The 22,574-nt window shown below is 36.8% G+C and overlaps 4 protein-coding genes across 6 annotated transcripts in view; 3 read left to right on the top strand and 1 right to left on the bottom strand.

Annotated features, from left to right (window-relative positions):
- LOC125868316 (serine/arginine-rich splicing factor RS2Z32-like) overlaps positions 1-22,574 on the top strand; it is a 79,648-nt gene that overhangs the window by 13,558 nt on the left and 43,516 nt on the right. The gene's annotated exons all lie outside the window — the stretch shown is intronic.
- LOC125868314 (receptor-like protein kinase HERK 1) lies at positions 1,800-4,713 on the top strand. Its single transcript, XM_049548967.1, has one exon. It carries the CDS (start codon positions 2,120-2,122, stop codon positions 4,574-4,576), a length of 2,457 nt encoding a protein of 818 aa, XP_049404924.1. The 5' UTR covers positions 1,800-2,119; the 3' UTR covers positions 4,577-4,713.
- On the top strand, positions 5,949-10,504 carry LOC125868312 (protein RDM16-like). 3 transcript variants are annotated; one of them, XM_049548964.1, is made up of 6 exons: positions 5,949-6,592; positions 6,973-7,257; positions 7,641-8,099; positions 8,189-8,383; positions 8,499-8,659; positions 9,285-10,504. In XM_049548964.1, the coding sequence occupies exons 1-6, from the start codon at positions 5,987-5,989 to the stop codon at positions 10,159-10,161; spliced, it is 2,583 nt and encodes an 860-aa protein (XP_049404921.1). In that variant the 5' UTR covers positions 5,949-5,986; the 3' UTR covers positions 10,162-10,504. The 3 variants fall into 3 exon arrangements, with proteins under 3 accessions (XP_049404921.1, XP_049404922.1, XP_049404923.1); XM_049548965.1 differs by lacking the exon at positions 5,949-6,592 and having other exon boundaries at positions 6,973-7,056; positions 7,139-7,257; positions 9,285-10,495; XM_049548966.1 differs by lacking the exon at positions 5,949-6,592 and having other exon boundaries at positions 6,973-7,056; positions 7,134-7,257; positions 9,285-10,495.
- Positions 20,980-21,885, bottom strand: LOC125868994 (uncharacterized). The gene is made up of 2 exons (XM_049549548.1): positions 21,249-21,885; positions 20,980-21,101 (listed from the first exon to the last, which is right to left on the bottom strand). Exons 1-2 carry the CDS (start codon positions 21,883-21,885, stop codon positions 20,980-20,982), a joined length of 759 nt encoding a protein of 252 aa, XP_049405505.1.

Below are 22,574 nucleotides of genomic sequence, written 5' to 3'. Positions count from 1 at the left end.
ATCTCATTCATTGGTTATTGCTTTGTCACTTGGTGAAATATATCGATTAATTAAGTCTTGGTTGAAGATTTATTTTTTTAATATCTTTTTGTAATGCCAAGTATATATTATATAATGAGTATATTGTTGATGTGACTTTTTATTGTATTTTTTTAATCCAACTCAATATTTTTTGCTTCTCTTTGAATGATATATAATATAGTTTTCATTATAAAAAAAACAATTTTATGACTTTAGTGTAATAAATTAAAAATTGAATGGCCATGGATAAATTAAAATTCTCAAAAATTGTTTTTGTTGAAGCTATTACAAGGAAACTTCTCCTACATCAAATCACTAGACAAATAAATTTAGTTTAAGTAGGTGTGAACAATCAATGTCTTCTGACAAATTTATTGCATGTCCTTACTTTCTATGACCAAAAAAAAAGTTCTAATTAAATTTTCTTTTGTTGAAAAATTATTTTATGCAAATAATTTTTTTTAGGTATATTTATAATTTTAACCTCAAAGTAACACAATAATTGGTTATATATATATAAATGATTTTTTAAAGTAGTTTTAAAAAAATATATAAATGATTATACTAAATTTTGCGTAAATTTGTAATAAACATAATAAATCTACCACTGTTGTTGATGTAAAGGAAGTTTCCATTTTAGTGATAACGAAAATTCAATAATTATTTAGATCATAAGTTAAAATTATTAAAATTTTTGACTTCCCCATATATATTTATTTATATAAACTAAAATTTTTAAAATATATATAGGATTTGGATACAAAAATATTAAATTTATGTAAATTTGTAACAAACACGATAAATCCGCCCTTGTTGTTGATGTAAAGGAAGTTTCCATTTTAGTGATAACGAAAATTCAATATAATTATTTTAGATCGTAAAATTAAAATTATTAAAATTTCTAACTTCGTCACAATTTTCTCATAATGTTCTAACATCATTTTCAAAAGTCTCACATGTAATATGAGAGACCTTATCTTAATAGCTGTTATCCTCTATTCCATCTATTGGTCTTCCTTTCTTTATTTTTTTTGTAGCTTTGTTCATAATTCTATGCACCAATTTTGCCTTTTGACTCTTAGTTTATTTTATTATTTTTAAGTTCCTTTTAAATTCTTCCTTGGGAATTCTTCAAACACTATGTGCCACATTCAACAAATATCAAAAGGATTTTTTTTTTGTTGCTTTCACTTTTTTGATTTTTTCTTAAGGTAATTGCATTTATGGTCCTTCATTTTTTAATTTTTTTTTAATTTGGATCATTCAAATACTTGATTAAACACATTTTATCTTTAATTAACTAAAGTATATGTTTTGGTTCCTTTGTATGAGAAATATGTGATATTTAGACTTTTTTTGAATTAAATTACCTTAAAAAATGGAGTAATAAATAAGAACAACATCATGCTCAGTGTAATCTCATAAGTGAAATTAAAAAATGATGCAATGTACACAAATTTTAGTCTTATCTTGAGAGGTAGAGAGACTGTTTTCTATAGACCATCAACTCAAGAAAAAATATATCGATAAAAAGTTAACACAACACATCGATAATCGTTAATTGATTCATTAAATTAAGAAGATACCCGATCCAAGGGACTAAACTAAAGGTTAAATGTGTTTAACTAGAAATTATAAGGATCAAAATCTAAATTTGTTGATATTTGAGGGACTAAAATTGCTATTTTCTTATTCTTAAAAAGCTAATCTTGCTTGTGTTAGAAAAAAAATGTGTATAAGGGTAGTTGTGCTTTTCATCATTTTTTTCTCATACACCAAATTGAACATAGAACCATTTTTTCTCCATTCTTAAATTAGACTTCAAATTCTTGAATGCTAAGTGCAACACAATTACACAAAGTTGACAACTTTTTTTTTTCTTGAAAGTTTAGCCCATTTGGTGTGTTGGGGTTGTTGATATCACATATTAAGTTCATTTCAAGATTTCAAAGTTTGTTTTTTTTTTCACTTTCTTCAAAGTTTAGTCCATTTGGTGTTGTGGGGTTCTAGTGAAATCAAATTTTAAGTATATTTCAAGATTGCATTTTTTGAACAATGACATAAAAATTGAGTCTTTTTTAGCTCCTCATTTCAAGAAATGAAAACCATTATGGATTTTGCAATACTTCATTTGTTTGTTTTGGTATTGTCTGTCCTGTGTTTGATGATATGTGCCTTAGAGTTTGATCCTGTTGATAACTATCTCATAAACTGTGGTTCATTTAAAAATACTACTATAGGTGATAGAGTTTTCTTAGCTGATAACTTGAATTCCCCTCAAAGGGTATTTGTTAATACAACTCTAGAGTCTATTCCATCTAGTAATAGTTCAAATCTTTATCAAACTGCTAGAATTCTTAATGAGACTTCAAAATTCACATTTTCAATCAAGAAACAAGGGCGCCATTGGATTCGCCTGTATTTCTATCCGTTTTCGTATAGAAATTTCAATCTTAGTTCTGCTAAGTTCTCTGTTTCTATTCAGAACTTCACTTTGATCAAGAGCTTTCAATCATTGAGTGGTCCTTTAGTAAAAGAGTACACTTTGAACATTACTAGTACTAGTCTTGTTCTTACGTTTACGCCTTTTTCTAGCTCGTTTGCGTTTGTAAATGCGTTGGAAATCATTTCACTTCCTGATGAGCTCATTCCTGTTGGTATTGGAACTCATAGTTTGAGGGAACAAGCTTTAGAAACAGTTGTGAGGGTGAATATGGGGAATGTTTCAGTGTTGCCTCAAAATGATACCTCGTGGCGATCTTGGGAATCTGATGAAAGATACTTAACAAGCAGGAATGTTTTTCAGTTTCTATCGAGCACACAAGCTGTGAATTACACACGAGGAGGGACTTCTAGGAATATTGCCCCTCCATCGGTGTATGGGACTGCTACGAGGCTGCAAGTGGATGATCCCACTGTTTCTCTAAACATCACGTGGTTGTTTGATGTTGATCCTGGCTTCGACTATTTCATCAGGTTCCACTTTTGTGACATAGTAACTGGCCACAATGATCCAAAAAAAGGAGGTGGTGACCATGAACTATTATTCAATGTTTACATCAATTCCCAATTTGCTTCGAGGGACCTTGATCTTAAAAACAAGACATCAAATGTCCTTGGTTCTCCGTATTACATGGATGTTTTTACAAGGTTAAAGAACATTCACAGCATTGGCATTAGCATTGGTCCTGCAGGTATACGTAATGCATATCCGGATGGCCTCCTGAATGGTCTCGAGATCATGAAAATAAGCAATGTCAAGGGAAGTCTTGATGCCTCAGATGCTGAGATTCAGTCCTCGGTGCCTACTTCAAAGAAGACAAAAACATGGTTGATCATTGGATCAACTATTGGAGGATCGATCATTTGCATCGTTTTGGTTGTGGTGTCTATTCTCTTTTGCAGAAGTAGAATACGGACAACTGTTGATGATTCAACAGAGGAAAATCATACAGCAGTTGGAGCTAAAGAAGCATCTATCATTTCCAAGTCTAATATGGGGTACCTGTTCCCTCTTGTAGCAGTTCAGGAAGCAACCGATCACTTCAGTGAAACCATGATCATAGGCTTTGGTGGTTTTGGAAAAGTTTACAAGGGAATTTTGAAGGATAACACAAAGGTGGCAGTGAAGAGAGGATTTCATCAATCACAACAAGGTCTTGCCGAGTTCATGACTGAAGTCGAAATGCTGTCTCAGTTTAGACACCGCCATTTGGTCTCACTGATCGGTTACTGTAATGAAAAGAATGAGATGATAATCATTTACGAGTACATGGAGAATGGAACTCTTAAGGATCATCTGTATGGTTCGGACCTTCCGAATTTGAATTGGACACAAAGGCTTGAAATTTGCATAGGATCAGCAAAAGGACTTCACTATCTTCATACTGGTTCTCATAAGGCAATCATACACCGAGATGTCAAGTCCTCGAATATACTTCTAGATGAAAATCTCCAGGCTAAAGTTTCTGATTTTGGACTATCGAAAATTGGTCCAGAAATTGATCAGACACATGTTAGTACTGCAGTGAAAGGAAGTTTTGGATATCTTGATCCAGAGTATTTGACAAGGCAACAACTAACCGATAAATCTGATGTCTATTCCTTTGGTGTTGTTATGTTTGAAGTCCTCTGTGGAAGGCCCGTTATCGATCCCTCTCTTCCCAGAGAATCGGTAAACTTGGTTGAATATGTGATGAAATGTTTAATGACAGGAGAATCGGAGGCAATTGTTGATCCTAGGATTGCACACGAGATTACACCAGAATCTCTGATGAAGTTTGTAGAGACTGCTGAGAAATGCTTGGCTGAATATGGTGCAGACAGGCCGACTATGGGAGAAGTTTTGTGGAACTTGGAATATGCATTGAAACTTCAAGGGAAAGATGAAAAAACAACACAAGAGAACGAGATATCGGATAATCAGTTGGATAATAGTGTCTTAAGTACTGAATACAGCATGGGGAGTATGGCTGATCTTGCTGGTGTTTCAATGAGCAAAGTTTTTTGCCAAATGGTAAAATCTGAAAACAAAGACTCATGTGATGTATGTTAGGATAAAATGCAGGTCTCTGCCTTTGGATTGTATATTTGTATTCTCCTTTCTTTAGATTTCTATGTTATAACAGATACTTGTGTTGCTTCAATTGATTTGAAGCCGCGGTTATACTATACATACATAAGTTTTCATTAGGTATTTTTTACCGAGTTGTTCACTAGCACGATAGAGCAATTCAAGTGTTCATGTGTCTCTATTCATCATCACAAATTCACAATTCAATGTCATAATGGTATTGCATTTGTCATTTTTGGTAAGTTTATGATGTTCTTCAACTATACAACAACATACTACCTCGTGAAGGTAGAGAGACTGTTTTTAAAAAGACCCTCGACTCAGGTAACGCATATCAAAGCAAATTTGATGTTCTTCTACTATACTTCCACAAGGTCTCCAAGATTATGCACATATGAGATGAACATATGTTGAATCCTTTTGGCTTCTAAAGTTCAAAGAGGGTTCTTGCTATAACTCCAGGCTGATGACTCAATGATGCATATTGAAGATTATCCATTTCTTCAAGTGAACTTTCCAATTTCGGAATAGTTACGGAATCTCCACGAATAGGATTAAATCTTATGAGGTTTTTCTTTAGGAAGTCCTCGAAAGAGCTTAGTTGATTCATGATTTATATTTCATCTTTCATTTCCTCTTTTTTTGTTTCGAGAAATCTATCGTTCTTTCTTTCTCTTCCTTCTTTTCCGATCGAGATGTTTAAATCGTGCAAAAGCTCTATTTACATCAGTCATTCTATGAGTCACTTCCTTTTTGTGTATGCCATCGCCACTCACTTTAGTGACATTTACTAATTCGGAACTTAATTTGAAAGTCATATGACTCACGCATTTTCGGAATGCAGCTAATAACCACTAATGCCAAAGTATGTGAATTGTGATGATAATTATTTTCTATGATATGAAGTTTTAATGGTTCCATTATTTTTTCACATCTCCTAGAGTAACTTTTATCATTAGCAAATTTGCTACAAAACATATAGAAGTAAAACGAATCTAGACCCACTGTAATCTGAAACACTAACTTATAAGGTAAGAATTATCACCTTGTCAAAACATGGTGATCACATGTCGTTTCCTCAATCGACGTAACAATCAACATCCCTTTTTTCTGCATTCAAAACTAGATATTTATTACGTGAACAATATATAACAATATACTATAAAATCTCCTTTGTGATAGCCTTCATTTTAGTTAGGGGAATTTTTGTTAGACAATCGTGACAAAATTTAATAAGTATTAATTTCATAGTAGTAAAATTTAATAGGATTATATTTTAAAAAAATATAAGTACTTAAAACCCGACCCATTAGAGCGCCAAATCTCAAATCCATAAATTTATACGAATTTGAAAGAAAAAAGAGTTTCAGAATCCCTAAAGAAAAATTGATAATGGAGAGAGAAAAATCGAGTAGGAGAGAAAGAGGATCCAGGGACGGCGACGGCGACGACGATCACCGCCGTCATCGCCACCGTTCGAAGCAACACCGTGACGAAGAGAACCGACACCGGTCCGATGATCGGCGACGTCAAGACCGTGAGAGATCGGTTGAACGTGAAGGAAGCAGAGGTAGAGGTCACTATCGCGAGGATGAGAATCAACGTCAGATCGATGATCGGCGACGAGATCGTGAGAGGGAAGGAAGCATAGATAGAGCTTATGATCGTGAAAGGCATGAGAAATCACGTGATCAGGATAGATGCGAGAAATCGTTTGAGTTGGAAGTTAACAGAGAGGATTCAATGGAGAGAAGAAATTCGCATAAGAGGAAAGATAGAGGAGAGAATGTGGATACGAGGAATGTAGATGAGAAGAGAGCTAGGGGTTCGGAGGTTAAGAAGGATAAACTGAGAGTTGGCGATGTGAAGTTGATGGATAAGGAAGATGTGGAAATCGATGAAGAAAAGAAGGGAAAAGGATTTGAAATGAGAACTGTGAAGGAAGAACCGAAACGGGTGCCCTTTGACGATGGACAGGGTGTTGATACCATTGATACTGTGAGTTGTTTTGTTTCAATATTGTTCTTCCAAGTTGCATATCACATTTACATTGTTGCGTTGCTTTTACCTATGTTTGTATATGTCTTGCTTAGTTCTTATTTCCATGCACCTTTGTTACTGGGATACAACGCTGCATACTTCTGCATTGTCTTTATGAATTACATTTCTTAATTGTTGTTGAAATTGCACCCTAGGTGTGGCTTCCTCTCTTTATTATGTCTTAAGAAGTCTGTAATCTGGTTTCTTTTTTATCTGATAGAGCGTCACTTGACTAGTCTGGCACGTCTTGTTTCTCAGTTGTATGTTGTTGTATATTCTATTGTTTCTTTCATCAAGATGTTTGTCCTGATTTATGCATTTGACTTTCTTAATTGCAGAGTGTCGCAATGGGATCATACAGTGCAGCATCAAGGACTTCCCCTGATAAACCTTTGACTCGTAGTGATTCTCCTGCTACCAAGGTATCTTCAATTTCTACCACAAATGAAAATAAGGGAGTTAATATTAACAGATTTCATAAGGTTCTTGGGAAATCTAGTACAGATGGGGCAGCTCGTGACACTGGCAAGAGTGCGACCTTATCCATTGATGCTAAAGGAAATGCAAACGATCTCAAACAAAGGCATAAGGTGCTGAAAGAAAAGCTTAAGAGAATTCCTTTGGTAAGTTTGCATCTAAACACCCAGCTTATTTCTACAGTTTGTAAGTCTGTTCTCCTTTTACCTGGGCTCCCTATTCCTATCTCTTTCTTTAGTGGGAAATGAGAAGCACTACATGATTAAAAGCTAAGTTGCTTGGACTCTCCAAATATGTTGCCGCACCTGTGTCGGATCCTCCAAAAATGTACTACTTTTGAAGGATCTAACACGCACCCGACATCATTTTTGAAGATTCCGAGCAACTTAGATTAAAAGTATGCAGAAGGCCCTTAGAGAGAAGAGCTTCTTTTTTATCCTTTTCCCTCATAGGTTTATAGGGAAGCCTTCCCTTTGTTTTGTGTCAACGATCTTAAACTATTATTTATTTTCTCTTTTAATTTCTGTAGTTAATCAAGGGTGCCAACTCTACGAGAGATGGAAGTTCACAAATGGGTTCCAAGGAGAGCCTTAAAGCCCCTTCAACCAATGTGGCGATATTGCCACCACCAGTTGCATCTTCAGATGAAGGGATATTACCCACTCCAGGTTCAGAACGTAGCACATCATCTATAGCTACCATGGTTTCTGTAAATATGCTACCCAGTAGCTTGCCTCATGTTGCGGGCCTCACAGCACAGAGCTACGAAGCGATGAAGCGTGCGCAGGAGTTTTCTGCTAAGATCGAATTCCGGCAGGACCCGGAGTGTCCCTCCCTCACTAACATGTTTCCTGGGCAAATGCCTCCAGAGGTTATAATTCAGCCAAAACTCGCTAAAGCCACCGTTCTTTGTTTGGATGCATTTGGCAGAGAAATTGATGAGCAGGGAAATGTGGTCAATGTGCCTAAGCCATCTAGCACCCTTAAGGTACGGCTCATACATGTTCAGGCCATCTTTTTTAGTGTTTCTATATTTATTCCAATAGCTTGTGGTGCTGACTTTGGGTTGTTGTGCAGGTAAACATCAATAAGCAGAACAAAGAGAGCTTCCAACTTCTCAAACCTGAACTTGACATTGATCTTGATAAAAATCCTCATTTTGATCCGAGGATGGGCATTGACAAGAACAAAATATTGAGGCCCAAGAAGATGTCATTTCAGTTTGTGGAGGAAGGTAAATGGTCCCGAGACGCAGAAATAATCAAGTTAAAGGTACTTCATAATTTGTTCTCGTTGTTGTATTTTCACATTCTTTTGTGATTCTCTCTTTATTCTTCTTATTACTCTTGATTAGGTTTTATTAATTATGTAATATTTGATTTTGCAGAGCCAATTTGGTGAATTACGAACCAAAGAGCTGAGGATAAAGCAAGTGCAATTGGCAAAGGCAAAAGCAGAGCCTGACATAAATCCAAATCTTATTGAGGTGTCAGAGAGGATTATCACCAAAGAAAAATCAAAGGAACCAATACCTGATGTTGAGTGGTGGTAAGTTGTTTCAATCTCCCTTTTTTTTACTTTTTTTAGTCTATCATATGCTTTCCCCCCTAGTGGACCCTTAATCTGTCTCCTCATTCGATGTTGAGGCCACTATGCGTTGTGTGTTTAGTGAGTTCCACAGATGGAAGTGGATCTTGAACACTATTGGTCTTGTGTCTAACCATCAGATGGATAATTGTTTTGATGGGTCTGTGTCCTGGGTGCTTCTAGTCTGTGTACATCACTTATAATGTGACTTATCTCCTTGATGTGGTTATGGTCTCTTATCTTGCACTGTCCTATCTGCCACACTTTACACACTCCGGATGAGTTCATGTGATGCAAATTTCTCTCCCCTTTTAATATAACTTTCGTTTAAGAAGAATCCTACAAAATTGACATCTGCTACTATCAGCGGTCCACACTACTGGTATTGTGCAATTATAATGTGATTGAAAGGACTTAACTTTTCCATATTTTATTCAATTTACATGATATGTGGATGATCCTCGGGTGTGATCTCCAAATTTTCTTTTATAGCTATGCTTACTTTGTTTTAATCTTCTTAATTCCGAAAAATGATGACTTTGACTAGACACTCAAGTATTTCTTGTTTCTTCATCTGACATGCCAGGGAAGCTCCTCTGTTACGATCTGGTGCTTATGGTGTTATGGTCAACGGTAACTTAACTGATGATATGTTGAAGATGGAGAGGATCACCATTTATGTGGAACACCCCTGTCCTATTGAGCCTCCTGCTGAACCTGCTCCACCTCCTCCACAGCCACTGAAGCTGACCAAGAAGGAGCAGAAGAAAATGCGCACCCGGCGCCGAATGGATCAGGAGAGAGAAAAGCAGGAAATGATACGTCAGGGCCTGTTAGAACCACCAAAACCAAAAATTAAAATGAGTAATCTTATGAGAGTCCTTGGCTCAGAAGCCACTCAGGATCCCACAAAGCTTGAAAAGGAGATTAGAAGTGCTGCTGCTGAGCGCGAGCAGGCTCATATAGACAGAAATCTTTCTCGGATGCTCACTCCTGATGAGCTTCGTGAGAAGAAAGAAAGGAGACTCTTTGACGACCCAACTATTGCGCCAGAGACGATAGTTTCAGTATACAGGATCAATGACCTTTCACACCCTCAAAATCGCTTCAAGGTCGATGTCAATGCACAGGAGAATCGCATGACGGGGTGTGCGGTTATCTTGGGAGATATAAATGTGGTGGTAGTTGAAGGTGGTAAAAAGTCCATCAAGCGATATGGGAAACTTATGCTTAGGCGAATAGATTGGGCTGCTGCTGTTAAGAAAGAAGACGAAGACGAAGATGAAGAGAAGCCTCTCAACAAGTGTGTGTTAGTCTGGCAAGGGATTGTTGCTAAATCGAGCTTTCATAGGTTTTTGGTTCACGAGTGCAGGACTGAGGCTGCTGCTCGTAAGGTCTTTGCTGATGCTGGGGTTCTTCATTACTGGAATTTTGCTGTAGACTTCAAAGATGATGAGCTTTAATTTCTAGGGAAATCCTCACTTTGAACTCGAATATCTAGACATTTTGTTTGATTGTGTCCCGCTTTCATGGAAGACATTTTCTGCGGTTCAAGGCATGGGAGGAATACTACGAAGTACTCTATTTGTAGTTTCATTTGCTGAGCAGTTGTGGCACCTCTCCAATGCTTTGGTCTCATGTTGGTTTCTTTTGTATGGTGATAGCTTTAAAATGTTTTTGAACTGAACTGATTTAGGATTACTGCATCAAGGAAATTCAGAAATAGGGGAGTGGTCAATAGTCTCGACCATATCCTGGACCCCAAGCATAGCCTCTAATGCACTGCGCTGTCTTTTTTTTTTAGGTGAGTGGTATGTCGTCGGCTTTTGCACCCTTTTTTTTATTGAATGGCTGGTGTCCAAGCCAACTTTCGTGCACCTCGACTAATTCTACGAGATGTATATGCGAAAATATGCCTTAAAAAAATGACGAGACTATACGTAATGTTTTTCCAACTCATTACGGAAGTTCTCATAAAGTTTTCAGAATCACCAGATTCATGGGCTAATAAACACGAAAAACTAAGAAAGTCGCGTAATTTCTAAAGTTGGCTCGTAAATGTGAAAATTTTCCTTAAAAAATGGTGGGACTATACGTAATTGTCATGACTCAAAGTACACCTTAGACGTGACATGACGTATAAGACCCCGAAAGGCCCTACACAAACCACTTGACATACATATACACAACATAATAGAGAAAAGCATGAAATCTCACAAGTACAAAGTTTGACATATAAGTGGAAGTACATCAAAGTCTTGGCAAGCTATCTATTACATCAAAAGAGTGGTTGGGACGTAACCCGTACACCACATACAACGTCTGAAAACGAAAACATAAGGAAATCAATAAATGTGACATTGTCCTCAAAGTATGAGGACTCACCAAGTCTTCAAATTCTCCAAGTGCTCACTAGCCACGAACGGAGGGAGAAGAAGCGTCACACCTTACGTCATTAAAACATGTAGGCACAAGTATGCATTAGTATATGAAATATACTAATTATGAGGGATATGCATGAACATGAAAATATGATCATAAAGGGACATAATAGGAAAACATGATATGCATGACCAAGCTAAATGTAGTAAAACCTGTCAAAAGGATTGTAAAGTATGAACATAGTCAATTCATCTTAGAATCATATGAAAACTTCATAAAACCTTAGAAAGTAACTTAGTTCATCTTGTGGGATATTAGCTTTAATCGAAAATAGACAATGTGAGCTAAGTACATGAAAATCGATAAAACCTGGTTTTACCTACTTTAGGGCTCGTTTGAACTTGAAAACATTGGTTTGCCCCTCGGACCAACTGACTCTATTACAAAGGTCTTAACGGATGTCTACGAAAAATTTCGGCCAAAAGAAAGCCGAAATTCTGGCTCACCAAAAATCCATAGACTATAGTACATGAAAATCGGTAAAATCTAATTTTACTTGCTTCGGGACTCGTTTGAACTTGAAAATGCATCGGTTTGCTCTTTCGGACCAACTGGCTCCATTATAAAGGTCTTAACGAATGTCCATGAAAAATTTCAGCAAAAAACAAGTAGGAATTTCATATCACAATTTTCAAGGTCAAACGAGCCCCAGAGTAGGTAAACCCCCCATTTTGCCGATTTTTGTGTGCTATAGTCTATGGATTTTTGGTGATCTGGAATTCCGACGTGATTTTTGTCGAAATTTTTCATGGACGTCCGTTAAGACTTTAGTTATGGAGCCAGTTGGTCCCCACAGGCAAACCAATCAATTTTCAAGGTCAAACGAGCCCCAGAGCATGTAAACCCCCATTTTGCCGTTTTTCGTGTGCTATAGTCCATGAATTTTCAGTGATTCAGAATTCTGACGTGATTTTCACCAAAAATTTTCATGGACGTCCGTTAAGACCCTAGTTATGGAGCCAAATGGTCCCCACGGGAAAACCGAACCATTTTCAAGGTCAAAGGAGCTCCAGAGCAGAGAAACCACCCATTTTGTCGATTTTCGTGTACTATAGTCCATGAATTATTGGTGATCCAGAATTCCGACGTGATTTTTGAGAAAATTTTTCATGGACTTCCGTTAGGACCTAAGCTATAGGGCTAGTTGGTCTCCACGGGCAAACCCACCTATTTTCAAGGTCAAACGAGCCCAGAGCAGGTAAACCCCCTATTTTGCCAATTTTCGTGTGCTATAGTCCATGGGTTTTGGTGATCTGAAATCTGATGCGATTTTCGCTGAAATTTTTCATGGACGTCCGTTAAGACCTTAGCTTTGGATCCAGCTGGTCCCCACGGACAAAATCGGCCCATTTTCAAGTTCAAACGAGCCCTAGAGCAGGTAAACACCCCATTTTGTCGATTTTTGTGTGCTATAGTCCACAATTTTTTGGTGATCCAGAATTTCGACGTGATTTTTGCCGAAATTTTTCATAGACATCCCTTAAGACCTTAGTTATGGATTGAGTTGGTCCCCATGGGCAAACTGACCCATTTCAAGGTCAAACAAGCCCCAAAGCACGTAAACCTCTCATTTTACCGATTTTCGTGTGCTATATGCATGGATTTTTGGTGATCCAGAATACCGACGTGATTTTTGCCAAATTTTTTCATAGACGTCCATTAAGACCTTAGCTTTGGAGCCAGTAGGTCCCTACGGGAAAATCGACTCATTTTTAAGGTCAAACAATCCCCAAAACAGGTAAACCCTTCATGTTTCCGATTTTCGTATACTACAATCCATGGATTTTTGATGATTCAAAATTCTGACGTGATTTTTGCCAAAATTTTTCGTGGACGTCCTTTAAAACCTGAGTTGTGGAGCCGATTGGTCCCCATGGGCAAACTGGTCCATTTTCAAAGTCAAACGAGCCCAGAGCAGGTAATTCCCTATTTTGTCGATTTTCGTGTGATATAGTTCATGGAGTTTTGGTGATCTGGATTTCGACGTGATTTTTGCCGAAATTTTTCATGGACGTCCGTTAAGACCTTAGATGTGGAGCCAATTGGTCCCCACGAGCAAACAGTCTAATTTTCAAAGTCAAACGAGCTGCAAAGAAAATAAACCCCTCAATTTGCCGATTTTCGAGTGTTATAGTGCATGAATTTTTGTTGATCCGGAATTCCGACGTGATTTTTGCCAAAAAATTTCAAGGACCTCCGTTAAGACCTTTGTTATGGAGCCAGTTGGTCCCCACGGGTAAATCGGCCCATTTTCAAGGTCAAACAAACCCAGAGCAAATAAACCTCCATTTTGTCGATTTTCGTGTTCTATAGTCCATGGATTTTTGGTGATCCAGAATTTCGACGTGATTTTTGCCGATACTTTTCATGGACGTCCGTTAAGACCTTAGATATGGAGTCAGTTGGTCCCCACGGGCAAACGACTTATTTTACAGGTCAAACGAGCCCTAGAGAAGGTAAACCCCTATTTTGCCAATTTTCGTGTGCTATAGTCCATGGATTTTTGGTGATCCGGAATTTCGAAGTGATTTTTGCCAAAAAATTTTATGGACGTCCGTTAAGACCTTAACTGTGGAGCCAGTTGGTACCCACAGGAAAACCTGCTCATTTTCAAGGTCAAACGAGTGTAGAGCAGGTAAACCCCTCATTTTGCCGATTTTCGTGTGCTATATAATCCATGGATTTGTGGTGATAGGGAATTTCGACGTGATTTTTGCCGAAATTTTTCATGGACGTCCGTTAAGATGTTAGCTATGGATCCAGCTGGTCCCCATGGGTAAACCGGACTATTTTCAAGGTCAAACGAGCCACAAAGCAGGTAAACCCCCTATTTTGCCAATTTTCGTGTGCAATAGTACATTGATATTTGGTGATTCCAAATTCCGACGACGTGATTTTTTCCAAAATTCTCCATGGACGTCCGCTAAGACCTTAGTTATGGAGTCAGTTGGTCCCCAGGGGCAAACCGACTCATTTTCAAGGTCAAACGATCCCAGAGCCGGTAAACCCCCCATTTTATCGATTTTTATGTGTTATAGTCCATGAATGTTTGGTGATCCGTAATTTCGACGTGATTTTTGTCAAAAAATTTTATGGACGTCCGTTAAGACCTTAGCTATGGAGCTAATTGGTCCCCACGGGAAAATCAATCCATTTTTAAGGTCAAACGAGCATTATAGCAGGTAAACCCCACACTTTATCGATTTTCGTGTGCTATAGTCCATAGAGTTTTGGTGATCCAGAATTCCGACGTGATTATTGTCGAAATTTTCCATAGACATCCGCTAAGACTTTAGCTATGGAGGCAGTTAGTCCCCACGGGTAAATCCACCCATTTTCAAGGTCAAACGAGCTCCAGAGCCGGTAAACCCCCTATTTTGCGGATTTTCGTGTGCCATAGTCCACGGATTTTAGGTGCTCCAGAATTTCGACGTGATTTTTGCTGATATTTTTCATAGACGTCCGTTAAGACCTTAGCTATGGAGCTGGCTTTGGTCCCCACGGGAAAACCGACCTATTTTCAAGGTCAAACGAGCCTTAGAGCAGGTGAACCCCCATTTTGCCAAAATTTTTCATGGATATCCATTAAGACCTTAGTTATGAAGCCAGTTGGTCCCCACGGGCAAATCGACCCATTTTTAAGGTCAAACGAGCCCAGAGAAGGTAAACTCCCCATTTTGCCGATTTTCGTGTGCTATAGTCCATGCATTTTTGGTGATCCAGAATTTCGACATGATTTTTGCCGAAATTTTTCATAGACGTCCGTTAAAACCTTAGCTGTGGAGCCAATTTGACCCCACGGGCAAATCGGCCCATTTTCAAGGTCAAACGAACCCTCAACCAGGTAAACCCCCCATTTCGCCGATTTTCGTGTGATATAGTCCATGGAATTTTGGTGATCTGGAATTCTGACGTAATTTTTGCTGAAATTTTTCATGGACGTACGTTCAGACCTTAGCTATGGAGCACAGTTGGTCCTCACTGGCAAAATCGGTCCATTTTTAAGGTCAAATTAGCCCTAGAGCAAGTAAATCCCCATTTTGCCGATTTTCGTGTGCTATAGTCCATGAATTTTTGGTGATCAAGAATTTCAACGTGATTTTTCCCAAAAATTTTCATAGACGTTTGTTAAGACCTTAGCTTTGGAGCCAGTTGGTCCCCACGGGAAAATCGGCCCATTTTCAAGGTCAAACGAGCGCAGAGCAGGTAAACCTCCTATTTTGCCGATTTTCTTATGCTATAGTCCATGGATTTTTGTTGATCGGGAATTTCGACGTAATTTTTGTCAAAATTTTTCATGGACGTCCATTAAGACTTTAGTTATGGAGTCAGTTGGTCCGCATGGGCAGACCGGACCATTTTCAAGGTCAAACGAGCCCAGAGCAGATAGACCCTATTTTGCCAATTTTCATATGCTATAGTCCATGGATTCTTGGTGATCCAGAATTTAGATACGATTCTTGCAGAAATTTTTCATGGTCGTCTGTTAAGACCTTAGATATGGAGCCAATTGGTCCCACGTGTAAATCGACTCATTTTCAAGGTCAAATAAGCCTTAAAGCAAGTAAACCCCCTATTTTGCCGATTTTCGTGTGCTATATTCTTTATATTTTTGGTTATCCAAAATTTCGACATGATTTTTGCCAAAAATTTTCATGGACGTCCGCTAAGACCTTAGCTATGGAGCCAGTTGGTTCCCACGGGTAAACCGACCCATTTTCATGGTCAAACGAGCCTAGAGCAGGTAAACCCCCCATTTTGCAGATTTTCGTGTGCTATAGTCCATGGATTTTTTGTGATCCAAAATTTTGACGTGGTTTTTATCGAAATTTTTCATGGACTTCCGTTAAGACCTTAGCTATGGAGCCAGTTGGTCCCCACGGGTAAACCGGCCCATTTTCAAGATCTAACGAACCCTAAAGAGGTAAACCCCCCATTTTGCTGATTTTCATGTGCTATAGTCCATGAATTTTTTGTGATCCGAAATTCTGATTTAATTTTTGCCGAAATTTTTCATGGACGTCCGTTAAAACCTTAGCGCTTGAGCCAGTTGGTCCCCACGAGTAAATCGACCAATTTTTAAGGTCAAACGAGCCCAGAGCAGGTAAACCCTCAATTTTATCGATTTTAGTGTGCTATAGTCCATGGATTTTTGGTGATCCGGAACTCCTACGTGAATTTTGCCAAAAAATTTCATAGACATCCGTTAAGACCTTAACTATGGAGCCAATTGGTCCCCAAGGGCAAACCAGCATATCTCCAAAATATTCATGAATTAACACACACGAAAAATTGAGAAAATCATCTAATTCCTGTCAATCACACATATTTCAGAAAATTTATATTACTACTATACACGAAAAAGTCAAGATTCATGAATTATTGTTTAGTGAAACATAAAATACATAAAAAGTGATATCTAACTTTCGAAAACAATGAGTATCATTTATTCCAGAAAATTCATGAAATAATACACACACAAAATATGATATAATCTTGAAATTATGTTTTGTGACACACAAGCTCCAAAAAATGATGTTCGCCTTTTGAAAATAATGAATATCATTTAATGAATCGTCATCAATGTAGCACAAAATTTGAGCTGAAATAGAGTTGACCACACATATTCCAAAAAACTATAAAACCAATCAAGCCGATAATATTTTTTTAAAATACAAAATTACTAACTTAATAACACGATACTGATAAAAAATAATAATTGTTGTGAAATATTAGCAATATAAAATAATATCTGACAATAAATATATAGACAAGATATATGGGAATGAGAGATAATGCTTTCTTATTTCTTTCTTCTGTACTTTTCAATTGTTTTTTTTTTATAAAATAATCATCGCTTATTTATAGTACAAAATGTCTCTTCAAAGTTACATGAATTAAATAGTGTTCATTTATTTCATACATGAACTTCAAAGAGAGTTACGGATGATCTTTGAAGAGAGTTACGGATGACATCCACATTAATGTATTTATAACACTCCCCCTTGGATATTCATATATAATGTGCCTCGTTAAAACCTTACTAGGAAAAATACAGTGGGAAAAATCCTAGTGAAGGAAAAAGAGTACACATACCTTGTAATACGCCTTGAGTGCTGCCTCTTTAAAAACCTTACTAGAAAAACCCAATGGGACAAAACTTTGGTTAAGGGAAAAAGAGTACAACGCGTATTTTACTTCCCCTGATGAAAACTTTATTTGATATCCTGGAGACGACGCATTCCAATCTTATATCTTAATTTCTCAAATATTGATGTTGGCAATGCCTTAGTGAATAAATCTGCAAGATTATCACTCGAACGAATCTGTTGAACATTTATCTCACCATTTTGTTCAAGATCATGTGTGAAAAAGAACTTAGGTGAAATATACTTTGTTCGGTCTCCTTTGATATATCCTCCCTTTAATTGAGCTATGTAAGCAACATTATCTTCATACAATATTGTTGGAATCTTTGTTTGCACAGAAAGACCGCATAATGGCAAAATGTGTTTAGTCATTGATCTTAATCATACACACTCTAGACTGGCTTCATGAATGGCTATTATCTCTGCATGATTTGAAGAAGTAGCAACTATTGTTTGCTTCATCGAACGTCATGATATAGCTTTATCTCCATATGTGAATAAATAGCCTGTCTGAGATCGGGCTTTTTGTGGATCAGACAAATAGCCAGCATCTGCATAACCGATCAATTCTGACTTGGATGCATTAGAATACAACAATCCCGTATCAATTGTTCCTTGAAGATATATGAATATATGCTTAACACTTTTCCAATGTCTTTTTGTTGAACATAAGCTGAATCTTGCCAATAAACTTACTGCAAAACAAATATATGGCCGGGTATTGTTGGCTAGGTACATTAGTGCCCAAATAGCACTAAGATATGGTGTTTCATCACCAAGAATCTTTTCATCCTTTTCTTGAGGTCGGAATGGATCTTTATTTATATCGAGAGATCTCACAACCATCGGGGTACTCAATGGGTGTGATTTATCCATGTAAAATCGCTTCAAAACCTTTTCAGTATATGTTGATTGATGGATAAATATTTCACTTTTCAAATGTTCAATCTGAAGGCCAAGACAAAATTTTGTCTTTCCAAGATCTTTCATTTCAAATTCTTTCTTCAAACACTCAACGGCTTTTGAAAGCTCTGTAGGAGTTCCAATGATGTTCAAGTCATCAACATAAACAGATATTATTACAAATTCATATTTTGACTTTCGTATAAAAATACAAGGATAAATATGGTCATTCTTATACCCTTCTTTTAGCAAATATTCGCTAAGACGATTATACCACATTCATCTTGATTGTTTCAATCCATATAAGGATTTTTGAAGCTTTATTGAACAATTTTCTTTTGAATTTTCATATGCTTCAGGCACTTTGAGTGCTTCGGGGATTTTCATAAAAATGTTGTGGTCTAGTGAGCCATATAAATCCATTAGATGCATTTCAAGCTTTTCATGAACTGTCATATTTATTTGATACCTGAAGGTAATTGCATCTAACACAAGAGAATATGTCTCCTCACAATCAATGTCAGGTCTTTTCGAAAATTTTTATGCCACAAGTCGTGCTTTATATCTTATGACTTTACCATTTTCATTTCGTTTTCGCACAAAAACCCACTTGTACCCAACTGGCTTGACACCTTCAGGGGTTCGGACTATTGGTCCAAAAACTTCACGTTTTTCAAGTGAAGCCAATTCTGTTTGAATTTCTTCCTTCCATTTTGACCAATCATTTCTCTATCTACATTCATTGACAGATCGTGGTTCTAATTCCTCATCTTTTTGCATTATTTCATCTGCAACATTATAGGCAAAAATATTATCCACCACAATATTATTTCGATTCCACATTTTTCTCGTCGAGACATAATTTATAGAGATTTCCTCATTCTCATTATTTTCAGGTACATGGACCTCCTTTGTGGTGTCTTCATTTATTATGTCTCGGAGCTCTTTATGAGCAATTGCCTCTATATTATGATCATCTTGATCATTTATTCCTTTTTTTCGAGGATTTTTATCCTTGGAATCAATTGGTCTACCACGTTTTAAGCGTGGTCCGGACTCATTTGCCTTAACATTTTGTCCTATCGGGACATCAACTCGAACTTGAGCATTAGCAGCTGGGATATATGATTTAGTAACCCGTGAAAGGTTAGTAAATACATCCAGCAATTAATTTGCAATATTCTGCAAATAAATTATCTTTTGAACTTCTTACTCACATTGATTTGTTCGAAGATCTAAATGAGACAGTGAAAGTGAATTCCAATCTATCTCATTTCCCAATTGCTTTTGTTCTCCCCCTAATGTTGGGTATACTGATTCATCAAAATGACAATAAGCAAACCTTACCGTAAATAAATCTCTAGTTCTAGGTTCCAAATATTTTATAATAGAACGACATTCATACCCAACATACATCCCCAACCTTCTTTGGGGACCCATCTTTGTGCGTTGTGGTGGAGCAATTGGAACATATACCGCACAACCAAAGATTCTAAGATGGGAAATGTTTGGCTACTGACCAAAAACCAATTGTAATGAGGAGATGTCATGATAATTGGTTGGCTTATGCGCACAAGTGTCACTGCATGCAAAATAGCATTCCTCCAAATCGAAACAAGCAACTTTGTTCTCATCAGCAATGGTCTAGCTATCAATTGAAGACGTTTAATCAATGACTCTGTTAAACCATTTTGAGTATGAACATGTGCAACAGGATGTTCAACTGTTATTCCAGTGGACAAACAATAATCATTAAATGCTTGAGATGTAAACTCACCAGCATTATCAAGACGAATTGTTTTTATTGCATAATCTGGAAATTGTGATTTTAACCTTATTACTTGAGCCAACAACCTCGGAAAAGCCATATTGCGAGTTGATAATAAGCACACATGAGACCATCTTGTAGATGCATCTATCAAGACCATATAATATTTAAATGGTCCACATGCAGGGTGAATAAGCCCACATATATCACCCTGTATCCGTTTCAGAAATGCGGGAGATTCCACTCCAACCTTAGTTGTTGATGGTTTGATAACCAACTTTCCTTGTGAACAAGCAGCACAAGAGAATTCCTTTGATTGAAGAACATTTTGGTTCTTCAAACTATGCCCATGTGAATTCTCAATTATTCTGTGCATCATATTATAACCGGGATGGCCCAACCGGTCGTGCCAAATGATAAAATCATTAGAACCAGTAAACCTTTTGTTGACTATGGCATGTGATTCAACCGTACCAGTATTTGTATGGTACAACCCAGAAGAGAGTGCATGCAATTTTTCATGCACAGTTTTCTTCTCCGCATTTATTGTAGTAATATAAAGGTATTCAACATTTCCTTCATTCGCAGTCTCAACATGATAGCCATTTTGGCGAATAACCTTGAAACTTAATAAGTTTCTATGAGACTTACTACAATACAATGCATTATCAATTACCAATAATGTTTCTCCAGGTAGTAATAAGGCTGCTCCTCCAGAGCCCTCAATCAATTTTGTACTACCAGATATTGTATTAACATATGCCTTTTTCATTACCAAATGAGAGAAATATTTCTTTTCTCTTAGTATCGTATGAGTTGTGGCACTGTCCAGAAGACACATATCTCCATTACTCATCTTGGATCCAATTGAAGACTAGAAAATTTCATTTATCTTCATAAAAATAAAAATACATAATAAGAAGTATGAAACTTAACAAAAGAAAATTTAAGTACATGAACTTTAAGTAAGACATTAAAAACACAAAATATTATTCATTTCCCAATTCAATTATCAATCTTCAATTGCGATCCCTAAAGAAGTCCTCAGCTTCTAGATGAGTAATATCATCGAGCCCAACAAAAGCATCATCTTTCAATGCTAAATTCGCCTCAACATTCTCATCATATTTTTGAGAAGACCCTGCCTGAGCATCATTTTTTAGAGTCAAATGTGACTCCACTCGGGCATTAGAAGAGGAGGCACCACCTTTATTCCTTTTCCTTTTAAAGGAATTTTGATACAGCCTGACAAAATGCGCAGGTGCCCGACATTCATTTTTCTAGTGACCTTTAAGGCCACAACGATGACAGTGATCGCCCTTGCCTTTTGAAGGATTATTTTGAGAGCCCATATTGTTCTCCCTTTTGTTATGACCACCACCTCGACGATTATTATATCGTCTTTTGCCTTTGCCACATTCACGCACATTATTATGGCCCTGATTATTTTGTATTATTTCAGACTGGCCGTGTGCTTCTACCCCGTGGGCCTCCGGTAATGGAGCACTTCCAGTGGAACGGACTTCATGATTTTTCATTAAAAGGTCATTATGTTGCTCAGCCACCAGAAGGCATGAGATTAATTCAGAGTATTTTTTAAAACCCTTTTCACGGTATTGCTGCTGTAATATCATATTGGAGGCATGGAAAGTAGTTAGTGTCTTTTCCAACATGTCCTCATCTTTTATAACTTCCCCACATAATATTAATTGGGAAGTGATTCTAAATACAACAAAGTTATACTCAGTTACAGTTTTATAATCTTGAAACCGTAAGTGCATCCACTCATAAGGAGCCCTTGGCAATACAGTTGTCTTGAGGTGGTCATACCTCCCTTTCAAACCTATCCACAATTCAAGTGGATCTTTAACTGTTAAGTATTCAACCTTCAGGCTTTCATCAAGATGATGACGAAGGAAAATCATAGCTTTCGCTTTATCCTGACTTGATGCCTTATTTCCTTCGATTATACAATCATTAAGACCCTTAGCGGTAAGGTGAATTTCAACATAAAATACTCATGACAAATAGTTCTTTTCAGAAATGTCAAGTGCCACAAATTCAAGCTTTGACAAATTCGACATGATGAAAACTATCAAAAATAATTGAGTTAATATTATGATGTTGGTTTCTTTATAATAAATGATAAAGTATAATATGATTATAAAATATATTATATGTTATATGCATGCACATTGAATGTCTCAAAAACATATAAACTAATGATGTATTGAAACAGTAGTTTTAATATGTAATTTTAATTGTTCTACAATATTTATTATTAGTTTCAATAGATATTAACGCCAAATTTTTGTAAGAGTTTCAAGTCATATTTAATACAATAATATTCTTCTTTATGACACACCAATATACTTATCATAATGTATGAAAATACTTACGAGTTATTTTAACTAGCATGCTATCATATTACTTAGTAATTAATTTAGAGTTATAAGTTAGTAGCATATAAATAACCTAACAATATAAACTTGAAACGTATTGATTATTATGCCTAGTAAAGTATCATAATAATAGCTAAATCAAGTTATATATGCAGTAATTAAATTATCGATCAAAGATTTATGCAAGTCCTATTAGAGGTGTTATAAACATA

Source organism: Solanum stenotomum, chromosome 6 (genome assembly GCF_019186545.1).
Source record: "Solanum stenotomum isolate F172 chromosome 6, ASM1918654v1, whole genome shotgun sequence".
In the NCBI taxonomy this organism is placed as follows: domain Eukaryota; kingdom Viridiplantae; phylum Streptophyta; class Magnoliopsida; order Solanales; family Solanaceae; genus Solanum; species Solanum stenotomum.
Note: the sequence above shows the minus strand (reverse complement) of the source record. Positions and strands in the feature narration are given on the sequence as shown.

Bases quoted from the DNA above. Each gene is read 5' to 3' on its own strand.
- LOC125868314 (XM_049548967.1), top strand. From the start codon at position 2,120: ATGAAAACCATTATGGATTTTGCAATACTTCATTTGTTTGTTTTGGTA.
- LOC125868312 (XM_049548964.1), top strand. From the start codon at position 5,987: ATGGAGAGAGAAAAATCGAGTAGGAGAGAAAGAGGATCCAGGGACGGC. The intron at 7,258-7,640 runs GTAAGTTTGCAT...TAATTTCTGTAG, and splicing joins AGCTTAAGAGAATTCCTTTG to TTAATCAAGGGTGCCAACTC. The intron at 8,660-9,284 runs GTAAGTTGTTTC...CTGACATGCCAG, and splicing joins ATACCTGATGTTGAGTGGTG to GGAAGCTCCTCTGTTACGAT.
- LOC125868994 (XM_049549548.1), bottom strand. From the start codon at position 21,885: ATGATTTTCCTTCGTCATCATCTTGATGAAAGCCTGAAGGTTGAATAC. The intron at 21,102-21,248 runs GTCACTAGAAAA...ATGCTCAGGCAG, and splicing joins TCATCGTTGTGGCCTTAAAG to GGTCTTCTCAAAAATATGAT.